General features: G+C 36.6%; 1 protein-coding gene across 3 annotated transcripts in view; it reads right to left on the reverse strand.

The window, feature by feature from the left end:
* The window catches only part of GPC3 (glypican 3), a 423,767-nt gene that overhangs the window by 189,829 nt on the left and 217,251 nt on the right, over positions 1-16,687 (reverse strand). For all 3 annotated transcript variants that reach the window (XM_063083954.1, XM_063083953.1, XM_063083952.1), the window contains one exon: positions 6,057-6,751. In XM_063083954.1, the coding sequence (XP_062940024.1) occupies positions 6,057-6,751 (695 nt within the window). The remainder of the gene's footprint in view (positions 1-6,056; positions 6,752-16,687) is intronic.

Here is a 16,687-nt window from a genome sequence, read left to right on the forward strand (position 1 = left end):
CTTGACTCGGTGTTGTGAGCACCACCGCAATTATAGATTTGTAAAAAGTCCACTTAATTTCCTAATATGACCCATAATATATATAATTTCTGGATGAAACATTTTAAAAAGCTTCCCTTGTGTGACCACTTTATGAAACTTGTCCTGAAATTAACATTTAGTGCCTAAAAAGTGGTGCCAAGTTTTTCATTTGTATTCTTTCAATAAATAGGTAATCTATGTTTAAAAACTACAGGTAGTCCCTGACTTACAATGGTTCGACTTACAGTTTTTTGACTTTACGATGGGTTTAGCAGAGTATTAAGTGCATTTTTGACTCACAATATTTCAGACATACAATGAGTTTATCAGGACATAATCCTATCATAAATTGAGGAGCATCTGTATATCTTTTCGCCATGGGAATCACCAAAGCTATTTTTATTGTGAATGAAAAAAGGATAACCGCCTGTAAACATTTTCGGGTTTCCAAAAATGGACCTCGTGCAAGTAAAGTTGCTTCCCACAGGTCTAGATGCTGACCAGCACACACTAACTAGGTAGAGAGTCATTAACTTGCTTTTATCACTTTCAAATCACTTGGTACTGAAAACAGCTTGTATGAATTCAGACAAGGTATCTCTATCTGAGACTAAAAAATGAAAGTCCAAAGTGATAGGATGAGGAGAAAAACACTGACATTCTGACACCTGAGAAATAACCTCAGCCTTCAAAAGCAGAGAGGAGGGTAGGGCTAATCTTGGAAATTCTGATGAGTTACAGTCACTCACACTGACAGCAAAATATAAGAATTTGATAGAGTGAATTATTATTGAGGATCAAAGAGAATCTTCCCCAGAGTTTCCTAGCACACATAAATAAAAACTGACTTCCCCGAGGCTATCTTCAGAAATCCTAGCCAAGGAAATGGATGTACTTGGATACCAGAGTATGTTAGGTTCTCAGTAGGCAATGTTACTACTAGGGAAACTCCATAATGGAGATCTGGATGTACTTTTCATGTCCAGAGCTAAAGGCAGATGCATTAAAATCTATCTGTTGGTCCAACAGACAGATTCCTGACATTACAACTGGAAGATACCTTATTCCTCACCACTGACACAGCTCATACAGATTCTAGGCAAAGCCATCTGACTGTGACTGGATCTTCCATCACCTACACAAACCCTTCTCCTAGAAACTACTCTGTTCCTTTAAGTTTTATGAAGACAAAAAATATCATGCCTTTTAGTACTTCATTGGGAAATACCAGAGCAAAAGACTCCAAGGAGGGAGAATAAATTAAAAAACTGATGATGAAGAAACAGTAGAGAGTAATACAGGATATTAAATAATATAATAAAAACCTATTTAGCCTGTTTGGGGAATAAAGATTCTGGTGAAGAGAGAGTGGAACTATTTGGGAGAGCAATATAGAGAAATGGTTAAGGGAATGAGCTTGGAGGCAGATCCAGCTTTAAATACTAGCTCTGCCATCTACTAGCCAAGTGACCTCAGAGGGCAGCAACAGAGTCATAGTCATCTTTCAGCATCTATCATAGTGCCTCCACAATTGGATGCTCAATGTTTCCTGAAATGAATCCTATTTCAGATGGTGCAAAAATGAATATCACAATGAGGAAAGAAGGGGAGAAATAGTGGTGGTAGAAAAGGTTGCAATTTCGCACAACATTCAATGAAGCACATAACAAGCCAAGGTAATGACATTGTGGGAGACAAAGCACTAATGCTGAGAAATGCTGAGATGAATCAATAAAGTACATGAGTTCAAGTGGAAAAACAAAAGTGCAAACAGCCATGAGAGGATATGTGAGAAATTACTTTGGGGGGTAGCGAAAGTAAACAAAATCACAGAAAGTTTTGGGAAACTTTCTGGAAGAGGGATAAACATCCAACATGCTGATTATTACTCATTAAAGAAATGAATGATATGTGAAATGTGCAATGGCTATGCCTGTAGTCCATACATAGGTATATAGTAACAACAATCACATGGATTTCAGAATAAAAACAATTGCACTCTAAAAAGAAGCTGTGGCATTCAACAGTTTGGGTGTAACAAAAATGCTGAAAATATATGTATTGCAAACTGTACATATTTGCAGTTGCTTCAAGGTATAAGATGTGGAATTTAATAATGTGCTGATAAACTTAACAGTGATACTTTCACTCAAATATTAATGACCTACTCAATACTCACTTGGGGCGAAGATATTTATCCTAGTTTGCAAATGTATATGAAGAGTCAAAATGGATCTATTTACAGTCCCTCATTAATACTTTCTTGGACTTTTCAATACAAATTTTCTCTTTCTCTTTCCCTCTCTTCTTCCCCCACCCCCCACGTATGCACACACATGTATTTCACACACTATGTTTATTTACTTCCTTTGGACTAAAACAACATTAAGAGATCTTGGCACTCAAAAATAAGTTTAAGAAAAACCCATTGTCCATTTGGTACTTAAAATAATGTACTAAGAAGGAGTACTGGACTGGGACTTAGCAAAATTTGCCATGTTTCTGAACCTATCATTTATCAACCCCATTTTACACATGATGAATATGAGGTCTTGGCTTTGCCACTAACTGTCTGTGGAACTTAGACCATTCACTTCACACCCCTGGACCTTATCTTTTTTATCTTTCAAACAAGGTGGCTGGATTTGCTCCCACGAGAGCATCAGAATCAACTGGGGCACTTTTCAAATGGAAAATTCTCTTGGCTCTCCACAGATCTATGGTATCGGGATCTCCAGGGGTAAACTCCAGGAATCCGTTTAGCAAGTTCCCCATGTGATTTCAATGACGAGCCAAGTTTGGGAACTAGAAGCTTTACCATCTCCAGGGGTGCTGCCAGTGACAACACCCCAACATTCACCTGCATGCCTTCACTTGGTATGCTGAAATATTGAGAAATATCCTAGGAAAAACTAAAGCACTAACAAGCCATACTTATAAAAATATTTAACAGTGCCACATTTACTTAGAAGACCAAAATTACCTTCATAATCTGGTGGCAGCCATGAAAACAACTGGGCAAAATCCTTGTGTGGCAGACCTCATGGCACAGCTTTTAGCTAGGTAAAAATGCTGTACCAAAAGAGTTCAAGGAAAGCATATTTTTAAAGAGGTTTCTCACCACAACTGAACCTCAAGCAGGACTGACGGGCAGGGTTTTTAGATTTTATCACAACAGGAAGGAGAGGGTGCTACAGCAGAATCTCATTAATGCTTTAGTTTTAAACCAGCTTTTGCTTTGGGGCATTCTCTGGGTGTGTTAACATGAGCAGAGTTCTGCAGTCTACCTAGCTTTCACTTCCTCTCAACCCCATAAATGGCTCAGCTTCTTTCTGGCCCGTACAGAGTATGGGCTGGCCAATGATTTCCCTACCCCTACCATTTGGTACATATTAGTTAGAGTTGGTGATCATAAAGCAGGAACAAGGCAGAATTTACGTGTGTTTTCTGGTTTAGTTCAGGTATTCCCTGGGGACAGCAAACTTCACACTCTCATAACCAGCTGGGAGCTGGGAGCAATCAAGCCCTTAATGGGCAAAACAGAAAGGGACTGCATCACTGAGCACCTCTTGACAGCCAAGGCCTTTCTTCCTGAATGATAGTGACATGAAATGTATTCCTCCTTCATGCACGCATGTGTGCACGTACTGTCTCTCACACACACACACCCCATGTGCACACACGCACCTCAAATGCAACAGGTTTGGCAGCCCAGCTATCCAATGTAAGTTCACTATGTCTTTGCAAAATCCTAATGGAGCTTTTCGAGTGAAAGTCTGGGGGTGTCTAATGGTGGACAGACTGGTATAGCAGAAAGAGTATTAGACTGTAGCAGCAGAAGACCTTGGGTTTTACTTCTGGCTCTTCCATCGATTATAGAACTGTGGGCAAGCCTCCCCCAATTTTATTTTTTTCATTTGTAAATCAATCAGATTGAACTAGCTAATTTCTCACGGCCCTCCCAACTTTCACATTATAGTGAAGTGTTCACTATGGTGAAATTCACTCGGTTTATATGTCTTTCTACCAACTAGACTGTGACCTTTCAAGACTTAAGACCTATAACTTGGGTAGTTTTGAATACCCAGCACCTAGCGAAGTGCCGTGCATAAAGCAGATGCTTAATAAATGTTCATTAAAGAAACCTTCATGTCTAGCACCTGATCAGAACAGTGAACCTAATTCCTTACCTGCTCTTCACCTCATTTTTCATGTTTAAAAGTCCTAGAGGAGGATACATGTTTTCAAAATCAATTATGTCGCTGTCAAATGACGAAGATCAAAGTCAACCTTTAAATACTCCTGCAGCCTGCTTTAACGTTGTCCTCTTATTTTTCCTCTTACTGAAGACATTTTCACACCCCTGGCACCCTTGCTTTGTGTCTGACACATAGTGGGCCCTCAGTCAGTATTAGGTGAATGAACATATGGATGCACTTACTTTTCATTTTTCCAGTTTTGTGAGATTTACTTTTGCATAAGGCCCTAGAATCTGGCCTCGAATTATAAAGCAGTCAAGGTAATAATTAGCCAGTGAAGAACATCATCGTTAGGACATTTCCATTCATTTTACTATGAAATATTTTCCCAGCAAATATGTTTTAAATGACCAACATTGTGAATGGGGCAATTAGAGAAGCTCCATAAGTAGCTATGCTGAAGGTTGCATCATTTCTGTCCTCCTTCCTACTTTAACTCACCAAAGAAACCAATTATGCCTGTTATTTTGCACTTCTGGAGTTTAAAAACAAGGCTAAATGGCCAAATCTGCCCTCTACATTCTGGATAAGCAATGGCTCAGAGTAAGTAGTAGTTGCATTGTATAGACACTAAGGGCGTTAGTTAACCAAGGCAACCAAGCCTGCATTTGGATCTAAGCTCCTCCCATGTAACTAGCGTTGAGATCTTGAGCAAGGTATTTAAACCTCTCTAAGCTTTATTTCCTCCTGTGTAGAATGGGGATAATATTAGGATCTACCTCATGAGTTACTATGAAATAATACTCATATTATGTAAACTGGCCAGCAGAGCACCTGAGATGTAGTAGGAGCTCAACAATGGTAGTGTATTATACTATTTTGCCACTTTCTCCTACAAAGCTGGCAGCATTCAGGAATCAGACATTACCTTAGGCAGATCTGGCTGGTAGCTCTTGGCTGTACGTTCTGTATGTTCTAGAATTGGGTGCATCCTGTGGTTCTGTTACTAACAATGTCTGTCTGAAACCAAGCAAATTGCTGCCTCACTTACAGAACTGTCCTTCCCCCATCACAAATCCCATCAGGCTTAGACTGGTACAATCAATGCTACAAACACAACAGTTGGGGAAAGTGGATGTTTTGCCTTGCTCATGTTCTTGTGTAGGGTTAGTTAGTGGGTTCTAGCTGGGTCTTGTGTTTAAAGTCACTACTCAAAATGGTAATGTGATATACATGATTAAAGCACAAGAGTGAAATCAGAATCAGAAAAATTAGTGATACCGAAATTAAAGGGAGACCTGATTGATCTCTGAATCACAGCTCTTCCACTAACTACAGTTGGGTGCCTTGGGCAAGTTGCAATTGCACTAAGCTTCAGTTTCCTCATTTATAAAATGGAGATAATAGCTCCCACCTCACAGGATCATCGCGAGGATTATGATAATGACAATAATGGTAATAACAGCTCATATTATTGAAGACTTACCATGTACCGGACACATTCTAAACGTTTTAACATGTTATTTCCTATGAAGAAGATATTCTTTTTATCCCTATTTCACGAATCAGAAAAAATGAGGCTCATAAAGATAAAAGGACTCCCCAATGTTCTACAGCAAGGAAGTGGGTGTAGCTAAAATTCAAAGTCAGATTTTATGGCTCTATAGCTTGTGGTCTTAATGCACTGCCTAGCTCTGTGAGGTCACTCAGTCCATCTGTCATCCCTGCCCACCCTCTAATTTTTCTCTTACTTCTTTCCATTAGCACCTACTGCTGGCTAGGCCACCCCACCCCAATAAGGCCCAAATCCTCTGAAAACTGTACACTGGTACTCACGGTGGTGGTTAGCTTTCCTCCATTCTTCTGCACATACTGGATGGAATCATGGATTGTTGAAAAGAGACCAAGTAGTACATTCTCCATGTCGTAGATTCTGTACATGCCATTCACAAGTTCTTCAAGAGACAGAATGTATTCTCTCCAGTACTTGTCAATCTCCACCACACCTGCCATACAGCCTTGCATGACCACATTGCAGTAACCACCACAAGGCTTAACCATCATCAGTCCCTGGCAATAAGAGCAGTACCACATTCTGGTGAGCATTCGGCCACAGTCCTTACTAAATTTCAGGTGATCCGTTGTGTTGATGACTTCAATTCCGAGATTCAGGGCCTGAAGGAAGATCTTAGTGACTTGCAGTGACTTGGAAACCTGGGTCATAATAAGCTTGGGGAAATTTCCGAATACTTTCAAGTCACGTCTTGCTCCTCGGAGACATTCATTGATGTCTAAGGCTGACTCAGGCAGGCCTGGGTTCATTAGCTGGGTATAGATGACTGGAAACAGGCTGTCAAACAATTCATTGACCATGTCATCCACATTGATGTCAGAACCCAAGATGTAGAGAGAGACATCTGTGAAAAATTCACCCACAAACTCAAAAGCTTGTGGGGTCAGGCTCGGGTAGTTGTTCTTGAACATGGCATTGGTGTAATTCTTGGCATGGCGAACAACAATTTCAAAGGCCTCTGTAAAATAAAAGATACAGAAATGCCCACAAATTAAAGCATAGAAATCCAGGGTGTAATTGAATTTGAGATTTCTCTATTGCTGTGGTGATTAAGGTCCCATTTGCCTTAAATAATTGACTCACATTCAATTCTGGCATTGCCTGTACTCCTGCAGTTGTTTGCTCCTATAAATCAATTTTCCTTTCTAAACATGAAGTCCAAAGTCTAATGTGCACATAAATTCTTAAATACACAAATTATATTTGAAATGACAAAAGCCAGGATTCAGTTAACATTTCAGCCTTTCATGAAAATATTGATTAAAAATTGGCTAAATGAGAAGTTATTTCTCTTTCTCTCATTGATTTATTCAGTTAAAAAGAAATTATATTTCAGGACATTTTATTTTTAGACAGAGATAAATATTTGACAATAAACCATATACTGTATAAACTCACATAACAATTTAACCCTGTTCAGTCCTGAAGGAGAGGCAAGGTCTTAGCTGAGAATAAAAATTATCACGAATTCAATCGTTTTTGGTAGATTCTCTCCAGATAACTTTAAAGGGAGCTATCTGACAGATTGCCAGAACTGGAAATGGAATTTATCCACTGAATGGGTACCTGGATGGAAAAAATAATCCATGCACTTATTTACTTATACATTTGATATTGAAAATAATACCTCTGGTATTTGCAACCTGAACATCTGGAAGGATAACTGTTAAGCATCCTTGGTAAGTTCAGCTTCCACATGGTGTAGAAGCCTTATCTACTCTACAGAGACCACGAATTCATGATTACATCTGCTTTCTCAACCCCTTGGCATGAGGCCCAATTAGTGTCATTGGTCTGAGAGGAAAAGTAGTAATGTAGCCATCTCATTTTCTCCAAACTGGTACAATTCAGACACAATTTATCCCAAATAATCAGAGTTCCACATTTATATGAGGGAAGGAAAAACAACCATAATAATAGATATTTCAAGACATATATTTAAGACAGTTTAAAACAAACAAAAATAATCAAGTTTCCCGAGACATTTAAAATTAACTTAGTACTTTCTTTCATTTTTTTTTTCCAAAGTGCAAAGGTCCATGACAGATGTACTCCAAATGATGCCAATTCATGAGCCTTGAAAAATCAAATTATTACCAGTTTCAGACTGTCCTCCAACAGCTCCTTGGGATCACTTACTCCAACATTTCAGTCATCTGTGGCAAAAGTGGGCTCTAGGTTGTGCCACCACCATCTACCCCAGATTCCTTACAAGGTAGAACATGCTCCCTAGATTCTTCCCTTGGGCTTATGACATGCCCAGCAATGTTGACCAGATGCCAGTGCAGTTCTACTGGGCTTCCAAGCCCACTTGAGAAAATAATGAGTTTTAAATAAAAATTAAATTTTACATAGGTTTTTGAGAATATGTGTGTTGGCTACAGGTCTGAGGGCAGCTAGAGTATAACCGTCAGTAGGAGACACTACTTTGTGTTCATTATTTCTACTTTGCAGCTATGTGACCCTGGAAAATACTTTTCTTTTCCATCAGTTGCTGCATGTTCATTTGTTTGTTTTTTCTTTAGAACATTAAGCAATTCCTAGAAAGTTTATCTATCTTATACCAATCTTCCTAACTCCACATGCTACTTTATTTTCAATCCTTGAATCTAAAAGTTGGATAAGGCCAAGACATCATCTAGCCCAATACAAAGGACAAATCAATGAATTTTTTTAAATCATCAGAAATTTGGAGATGTAAAACTGCTTATTAATTTTGATTTCTGCTAGCATTCATTTATTATATATTAGGCTTTGTGCTAGGAACTAGGGGTACATAAGTGCTAGGGAGATGGAGATAAATGATACACCATCCTCATCTTAGAAGAACTCACAAGCCATGTGGTTTAGAGTTTACAAAACATTTCCAAGTATATTATGACATCTTTTTATGACGATCTTTTAAACTTGTTATTGCAATCCCCATTTTATAGATGATGAAATGGAGGCTCAGCAGAGTTAAAGCACTTTCCTAGAGTCTCACAGTAAAGTAGAAGCAATCAACACAAACTAGTGTCTCCCAGTGATGGTTACACTCTAGCTACCCTCAGACCTATGGCCGACACACACATTCTCAAAAACCTTTGTAGGAAGTTAAGTTCTATTTTAAACTCATTATTTTCCCATTGGCTTCCTCTCTCCAAATGAAATATACTAGCAGAAATTAAAGCCCAAAGACCAACAAAGTAGAGTCACACTTACACCTTTGCCTTGGGGCAGCATGAAGTAAGAGAAGGGAGAAGACTGCTTCTGAGATACCACCCCTGTAGATCTCAATGATCCAAGCAACTCTGAAAGAATTCTCTACAAGGCAAATTTTATCCTGAGCATAGTGCATTCGTTCTCTAATGTGTAAGATATATGACAGGGAAATTCCATAGACTGTACTACCATAACTTTTTTTAAAGCTTCTGTGACTAGCACTGCTGGATCAATAAAAAAAGAAAATTACAAAAGATCATGAACTCTTCAGCAGAAAAAACACATTGCAAAGGGAAAGGGCTAGGGGTTTACATCGAACCCCAAGCTCACATGTACTCCCTACTTCAACTTCCATAGCTCGGAATCCACTTAGCACATCTCTGGGTTTTGCACAACTCCCTTACTTATATCACAGGACAACAGACCAAACTATACCTGCTCAAGCAAAGGCTCCTGGGGGACTTATAGGAACCAACACTAGGTGAAAAGTGATGCTCAGCTTTTCTTGGCAACTTGAAGGTTTCATGAAATGATGTCAAGGGCTAGAATTACTGCCAGGAAGTTCAGCCCATTGATTTTCTGGTCAGATAATAATGTACACTCTGGCTAGGGGAGGCTTTCCTCAGTGTCTATCCTGGGAAGAAGTCAAGAGTTATGTCCAGGAAAAATTGGAACAAACAATGTAAAATAAGAGCTATCAGGAAAAATTTGGCACTGAATAGAAAATAGTTAATTTGTTTTTACTATACATAGAAAGATAAGCAATGCAGATAAATAGATCTAATAAGTTGAGTTAATATACATCCTAATATAGGAAGGTTTCTAGAATTTCTAAATTCCTCCATCACCATCCTAGTCACCACTATTTGGCCATCCTCTAGTGTTAGGCTTATGACATGCCCAGCATTCAATCTTCTCCTTAAATTATGTGCTCAAGAAGGGACACAATGACACAATTCTCCAGATGTGCTTTTATAGGTGCAGTGTACAATCTGGCTATTATCTCTCTTTAAATGGTTCAACAACTTCTACTACCCCTCAGGAGATATAGCCTATCACTGTAGCAAAACGACTGTCCTTAGTACTTAGTACTGATATTCCTCTATTCAGACCCAGACAGAAGAAAAATGTGTTTTTATGGACCCTTTCAGTAGTAGGCTGGGTATCAGAAAAAAAAAAAAAAAAGATAAAGAGTATACCTGTGGTTGGAAGAAGAGAGGACTAAATAAACCATGGAGTTCCTTTCAAACCGTTCAGAACAAGGCAGTCCTTACAGAAGCAAGGTTTTGGGGGTTTTTTAGTCAGCTTTTTGGCACTGTAAGAATGGCAAATAATTTATAAGAAGACCTTTTTAGGATCCTAGGATAAGTGTCTCATAATGGGTTGGACTCAAAACAGTTCTTATTTTCAAGCACAGGTACCATAATGGAAAAGGAAAACTAATATTTATAAGGTACCTGCAAAATATATGCCAGGACCTGTGGTAAACTTGTTAACATCTGCCCTCTCATTCAATTTTAACATAATCATATGTGTTTGGAATTATTTTTTATTTTGCTGGTAAGGAAACAGGCTTAGAGAAGTTAAGTGGCTCACACAAGGCAATACCTTTAGTTAAATGCCAGGGCCTGAATTTGAATATAGGTCATCTAATACTGACCCCTTTGCTAATTCTACAACACGTTTTAGCCTTGAAAACTGGAAGACTATGGTTTCAGCTCTGACAAGGAAACAGCTTGGAAGCTGTCACTCTCATCCTCAACAACAAGAAAATAGCTGAATAACTGATAATCAATGATTCTTCTTAGACCCATCAGGGAATTGAGGTCAGGACAAACTGCCACGTTGGAATCTGAGGAGACGTGCAAATACAGAGAGTCACAACTGAAATCAGCTTATCTGGAGCACAAGCCACTAGAGCTATAAACTAGTAGGAATGCTTAAGTAATTCTGATGAGTTCCTAGAGCCTGAATGTGAACTACCTAGAGAGTTAAAAACTCCTGGGGCTCAGACTTATGGATTCCCTCACACTTCTATGGATTTTGCCTCCGGAAAACCACACAAAGTTCTCAGAGTGAAGATCCAAGAAAAATCTCCTTGTTTTTCAGGCAGGAGAAAGGGAAAAGAAATAATTTTGAAGTATACCATGAGCATTCACCATAGCAAATTCCTGTTCTTCAAGAGTAAAACAATTTTACCAAAGCCTGATATACCTAGAGAAAGGGCAATTAGATAACTCCAGCTCCCTCTAGCTTTCCTGAAACACCTAGGGGGAGAAAAACTTCTGAGGGTCACAGTCCAAGGACTTATACCCAATAAAATACTAAGATTAATCATAAGGTAACTTTCACTCCCCCTACACCTTACATCAATAGGTCTAAAGTATAATAACAGCAGATTACAACTGAGAGGGCTGAAAGACATAGACCCTATTTTAAGAAGGCGTTTTTAGGGAAACCCAAAAACAATACGTGAGAAAAAAGTAAAAAACAAGGGCACTAGAGGAAACTGAAGCCTCTAGAACCTACACCTACAGCAAATATTAAATAGCCGAGCTCGTAACCAGATTAACATAAAACTTCACATTAAAAGTCTAATTACTTCAAATTTTTATTACTCAAAATTGTCCTGCTTTTAACAAACAACTACAAGCTATGTTAAAAGGCAAGAAAAGCACAGTCTGAAAACACAAAGCAATTATCATAACCACATTCAGATATGGCACAGATTTTGCAATCATCAGACAGGGACTTTAAAATAACTATGATTAATATGGTAAAGGCACTAATGGAATAAGAACATGCAAGAACAGATGGAAAATTTAAACACAGAGATGGAAACTCTATAAAATATCAAAAGGAAATGCTAGAAATCAAAAACACTAAAACAGAAATAAGGCATGCTTTTCATGGTTTCATAGTATACTAGGAACTACCAAGGAGAGAATCAGTGAGCTTGAAGATATGTCAATAGAAACTTCCCAAACTGAAGTGGGAAGAGAAAAAGGAATAACAATAATAAAAATGAATATCCAAGAATGGTGAAACAATTCAAAAGGTATAAAATATGTATAATTGCAATTCTAGAAAGAAAGAATGGAGAAGAAATATCTGAAGATATAATGGCCAGGAATTTTCCAAAATTCATGGTAGACACCACCAAAGGTCCAAGAAGTTCAGAAAACAATAAGCAGGATAAAAACCAAAATATCTACTCCTAGGCATATCATATTTAAACTGCAGAAAACCAAACACAAAGAGAAAACCTTCAAAGAAACTAATGGGGGAAAAACCCCACCTTAATTATAGAGGAATAAGGATAAAAATTACATGTAACTACTCATCAGAAACCATGCAAGCAAAAACAGTAAAATGAAATATTTATCACTTTAGATAACACCAACCTAGAATTCTGTATTCAGCAAAATTATCCTTTAAAAGTGAAGGAGAAATGAAGACTTTCTCAGACAAACAAAAAGAAATGTTTGTAAGAAATGTTAAAAGAAATTTTTCAGGGAAATCATATAGGTCAGGCAATCAGATCTACATAAAAAGGAAGGGTGTTAGAGAAGGAATAAATGAATGTAAAATAAAATATTCTCTTCTTAAAATTAATCTAATAGTCACTGTTTGTTCAAAGTAATAATAACAATAAACTTGTTTTTTTATAGCATATGGATAAGTGAAATGAATTAGAGCAATATTATAAGGAATAGGAGGGAGGAATTGAGAGAACTCTATTATAAGGTACAGTACTAGTGAAGCAATACAGTATTATTTGAAGGTGGACTTAGAATAGTTGCAAATGTATACTGTAAACTTGAGGGCAACCACTAAAAATTTTTTTGAAAAGTATAATTGATATGCTAAGAGAGGAGAAAAAAATGAAATCACACAAAATGTTCAATTAAAAACAGAAAAGGCAGAGATTGGAAGATTTAAAACAAACAAACAAAAACAAAACAAAACAAAAATAAAGAACAAGGGCAATAAATAGAAGAAGTTACAAACATGGTGGATGTTAATTCAACTACATCAATTATCACTTTAAATGTGAATGGTCTAAATATACAAATTTAAAGACAGGGACTATAAGACTGGATATAAAAACAATACCCAACTTACTTTTGTCTACAGGAAATACATCTTAAGTATAAAGACACACATAAAAGGATGGAGAAAGACATACCATACTAACACTAATTAAGAAAAAAACTGGAATAGCCAAATTAATTTCAGACTAAACACACTTCAAAAGAAGGAAAATTATTAGGGATAAAGAAGGGCATTACATAATAATAAAGGGGTCAGTTATCCAAGACATAACAATCATTAATGTGCATTCACTTAACAACAGAGAGTCAAAATAAATGAGGCAAAAACTGATAGAACTGTAAGCAGAAATACACAAATCTATGAGTATAGTTGTAGACTTGAACACCTCTTTATCAGTAACAAGTCCGTCAGGCAGAAAATTAGTAAGGATATAGTTGAACTGAATAGCACCAACTATCACCTGGATCTAATGACATTAATAGAATACTTCATCCATCAAGAGCAGAATACACATTCTTCTCAAGCTCACGTGGAATATTTACTAAGATAGACCACATTCCAGACCGTAAAATACACCTTAATAAATTTAAAAGCATAAAAATCATACAAAGAAGAATGGATCAAACCACAATGGATTTAAATTACAAATCAATAACAGAAATATAACAAGGCAATTTCCAACCACTTGCAAATTAAGCAACAAATTTCTGCATAGTACATCGGACAAAGAAGTAGTTGCAAGAGAAATTTTAAAATATTTTTAACTAAATGAAAATTTAGTAACTTAAATGTAACTTAAAATTTGTGGGAGGCAACAAAAGCAGTGTTTAATAAGAAATTTACAGCATTGAATACATATACTAGATAAAAAGAAAGATCTCAACTCAATAATCTAAGATTCCACCAAAGGAAACTAGAGAAAAAAGAGCAATATACATATAAAGCATGCACAAGAAAAATAAATTATAAAAATTAGAGTGGAAATCAATGAAATTGAAAACAGAAAATCTAACAAAACTAAAAGCTATTTCTTTGAAAAGGTCAATAAAATTAAAAAATATCTAGCCAGGTAAACCAAGAAAATAAGATAGAAGACACAATTTACTAATATGAGAAATGAAAGAGGGATCATCACTACTGATCTCATGGATATTAAAAGGATAATACACAAATATTATAAACAGCTCTATGCTCATGAACTTGATAAAATTGACGAAATGGACCAATTCCTTGAAAGACTCAAACTACCAAAAATTACACAAGGAAAAATATATAATCTTAATTGGTCTATATCTATTAAAGAAATTGAATCAATAATTAGTAATCATCCAAAAAGAAAGCAACTGGCCCAGGTGTGTTCACTGGTACATACTACCAAACATTTAAGGAAGAAAGAATACCAATTCTCTACAATCTTATCCAGAAAACAGAAGCAAAGGGAATACTTCCTATCTCATTTTATGAGGCCGGCATTATCCTAATACCTAAGCCAGATAAAGCTATTACAAGAAAGGAAAGTTACAGACCAATATGTCTCATAAACATAAATGCAAAAATCCATAACAAAATATTAGCAAATCAAATCCAACAGTGTATAAAATGAATTATACACCATGACCAAGTAGAATTTATTCCATGCAAAGTTGGTTCAACATTCAAAAATCAGTTAATACAATCTATCACATCAACAGGCTAAAGAAGAAAGATCATACAATCTTGTTAGATGCAGGAAAAGTATTTTCTAAAATCCAACATCATTCATGATAAGAACTTTTAGCAAACTAGGAATAGAGGGGAACTTTCTCCACTTAATAAAGAACATCCACAAAAACATTTACAACTAACATCATACTTAATGGTGAGATAAAGGATGTCCCTCTCTCAGCACTCCTGTTCACCATTGTGCTTAAAGCCCTAGTTAATGCCGTAAGATAAGAAAGGAAATAAAAGGTATACAAAGCGGGAAAACTACAAAACTGATGAAAGAAAATAAAGAAGATCCAAATAATTGGAGAGAATCTCCATGTTCATAGATAGGAAGACTCAGTATTATTAAGATGTCACTTCTTCCCAACACGATCTATAGATTGAATTAACTCTCAATAAAAATCCCTGCAAGTCATTTTGTGGACATCAATAGTAAAGATTATATGGAAAAGCAAAAGACCCAGAATAGCCATCACAACACTGAAGAAGGACAAAGTTGGAGGACTGGCATGACCCAAATTCAAGAATTCTTGTAAAGTTACAGTAATCAAGACAGCATGGTATTGGTGAAAGAATAAAGAAGTAGATTAATGGAACAGAATACAGAGGTCAGAAATAGATCCATACAAATTTAATCAACTGACCTTTGACAAAAGACAAAGGCAATTCAATGGAGAAAGAATAGTCTTTTCAACAAACAGTGCTGGAACAACTGGACATCCATGTGCAAAGAAATAAATCTAGACATAGACCTTTCACCTTTCATAAAAATTAACTCAAATGGATCATAGAACTAAATGTAAAATGCAAAACTATAAAACTTCTGAAAGATAACATGGGAGAAGTTCTTGATGATTTTGGGTTTAGCAATGATTTTAGATATAACATTAAAAGCACAATCCATAAAATAAAAAATTGATGTGCGACTTTATTAAAATGAAAAACATCTCTTCTGTGATATTAAGAGAATGAAGAGGATGCATTTGTCAAGAGAATAAAAAACAAGCCAGACTATGAGAAAATATTTGCAAAACACATATCTGATAAAAGACATATCCAAAATATACAAAGAATACTTAAAATACAACAGTAAAAAACCAAACAACCCCATTTTAAAATGGGCAAAAGATCTGAACAGACACCTTACCAAAGAAGGTATGGACATGGCAAGTAAGCATAGAAAAAGATGCTCAATATCAGATGTCAGTAGGGAACTGCAAATTAAAATAACAATGAGATACCACTGCATAGCTATTAGAATTGCTAAATTTCATAACACTGACAATACCTAATGCTGGCAAGAATGCAGAGCTACAGGGACTCTGATTCTTTGCTGGTGGGAACGCAAAATTGTACAGCCACTTATGTTTGGCAAGCAGTTTGGGAGTTTCTTATAAAACTAAGCATATTCTTACTATGTGATTCAGCAATTTTGCTCCTTGGTATTAACCGAACTGATCTGAAAACTCATGTTCACACAAAAACCTGCACATGAATGTTTATAGCAATTCTATTATAATTGTCAAAACTGGAAGCAAGCAAGATGACCTTCGATAGGATAAGCAAAGTGTGGTACATCTCATATATAATGGAATACTATTTAGTGATAAAAAGAAATGAGCTATCAAGCCATGAACAGGCAGGGAGAAACCTTAAATGCCAAAGTGAAAGAAGATAGCCTGAAAGGTCACATACTGTATGATTCCAACTATATTACAGTCTGGAAAAAGCAAAATTATAGAGACTGAGAAGTTCAAGCATTGCCAGGGGCTTGAGAGGGAAGGAGAGGGGCTGAGGGAAGAGATGAAGCATGGGGTATTAGGATAGAGGATACAAGACATTATATGCATTTGTCAAAACTCATAGAACTGTACAACACAAAGAGAGAACCTTAATGTAAATGATGCACTTTAGTTAATAATAATGTAGC

The sequence above is a fragment of the Cynocephalus volans genome, chromosome X, assembly GCF_027409185.1.
Source record: "Cynocephalus volans isolate mCynVol1 chromosome X, mCynVol1.pri, whole genome shotgun sequence".
Lineage (NCBI taxonomy): Eukaryota > Metazoa > Chordata > Mammalia > Dermoptera > Cynocephalidae > Cynocephalus > Cynocephalus volans.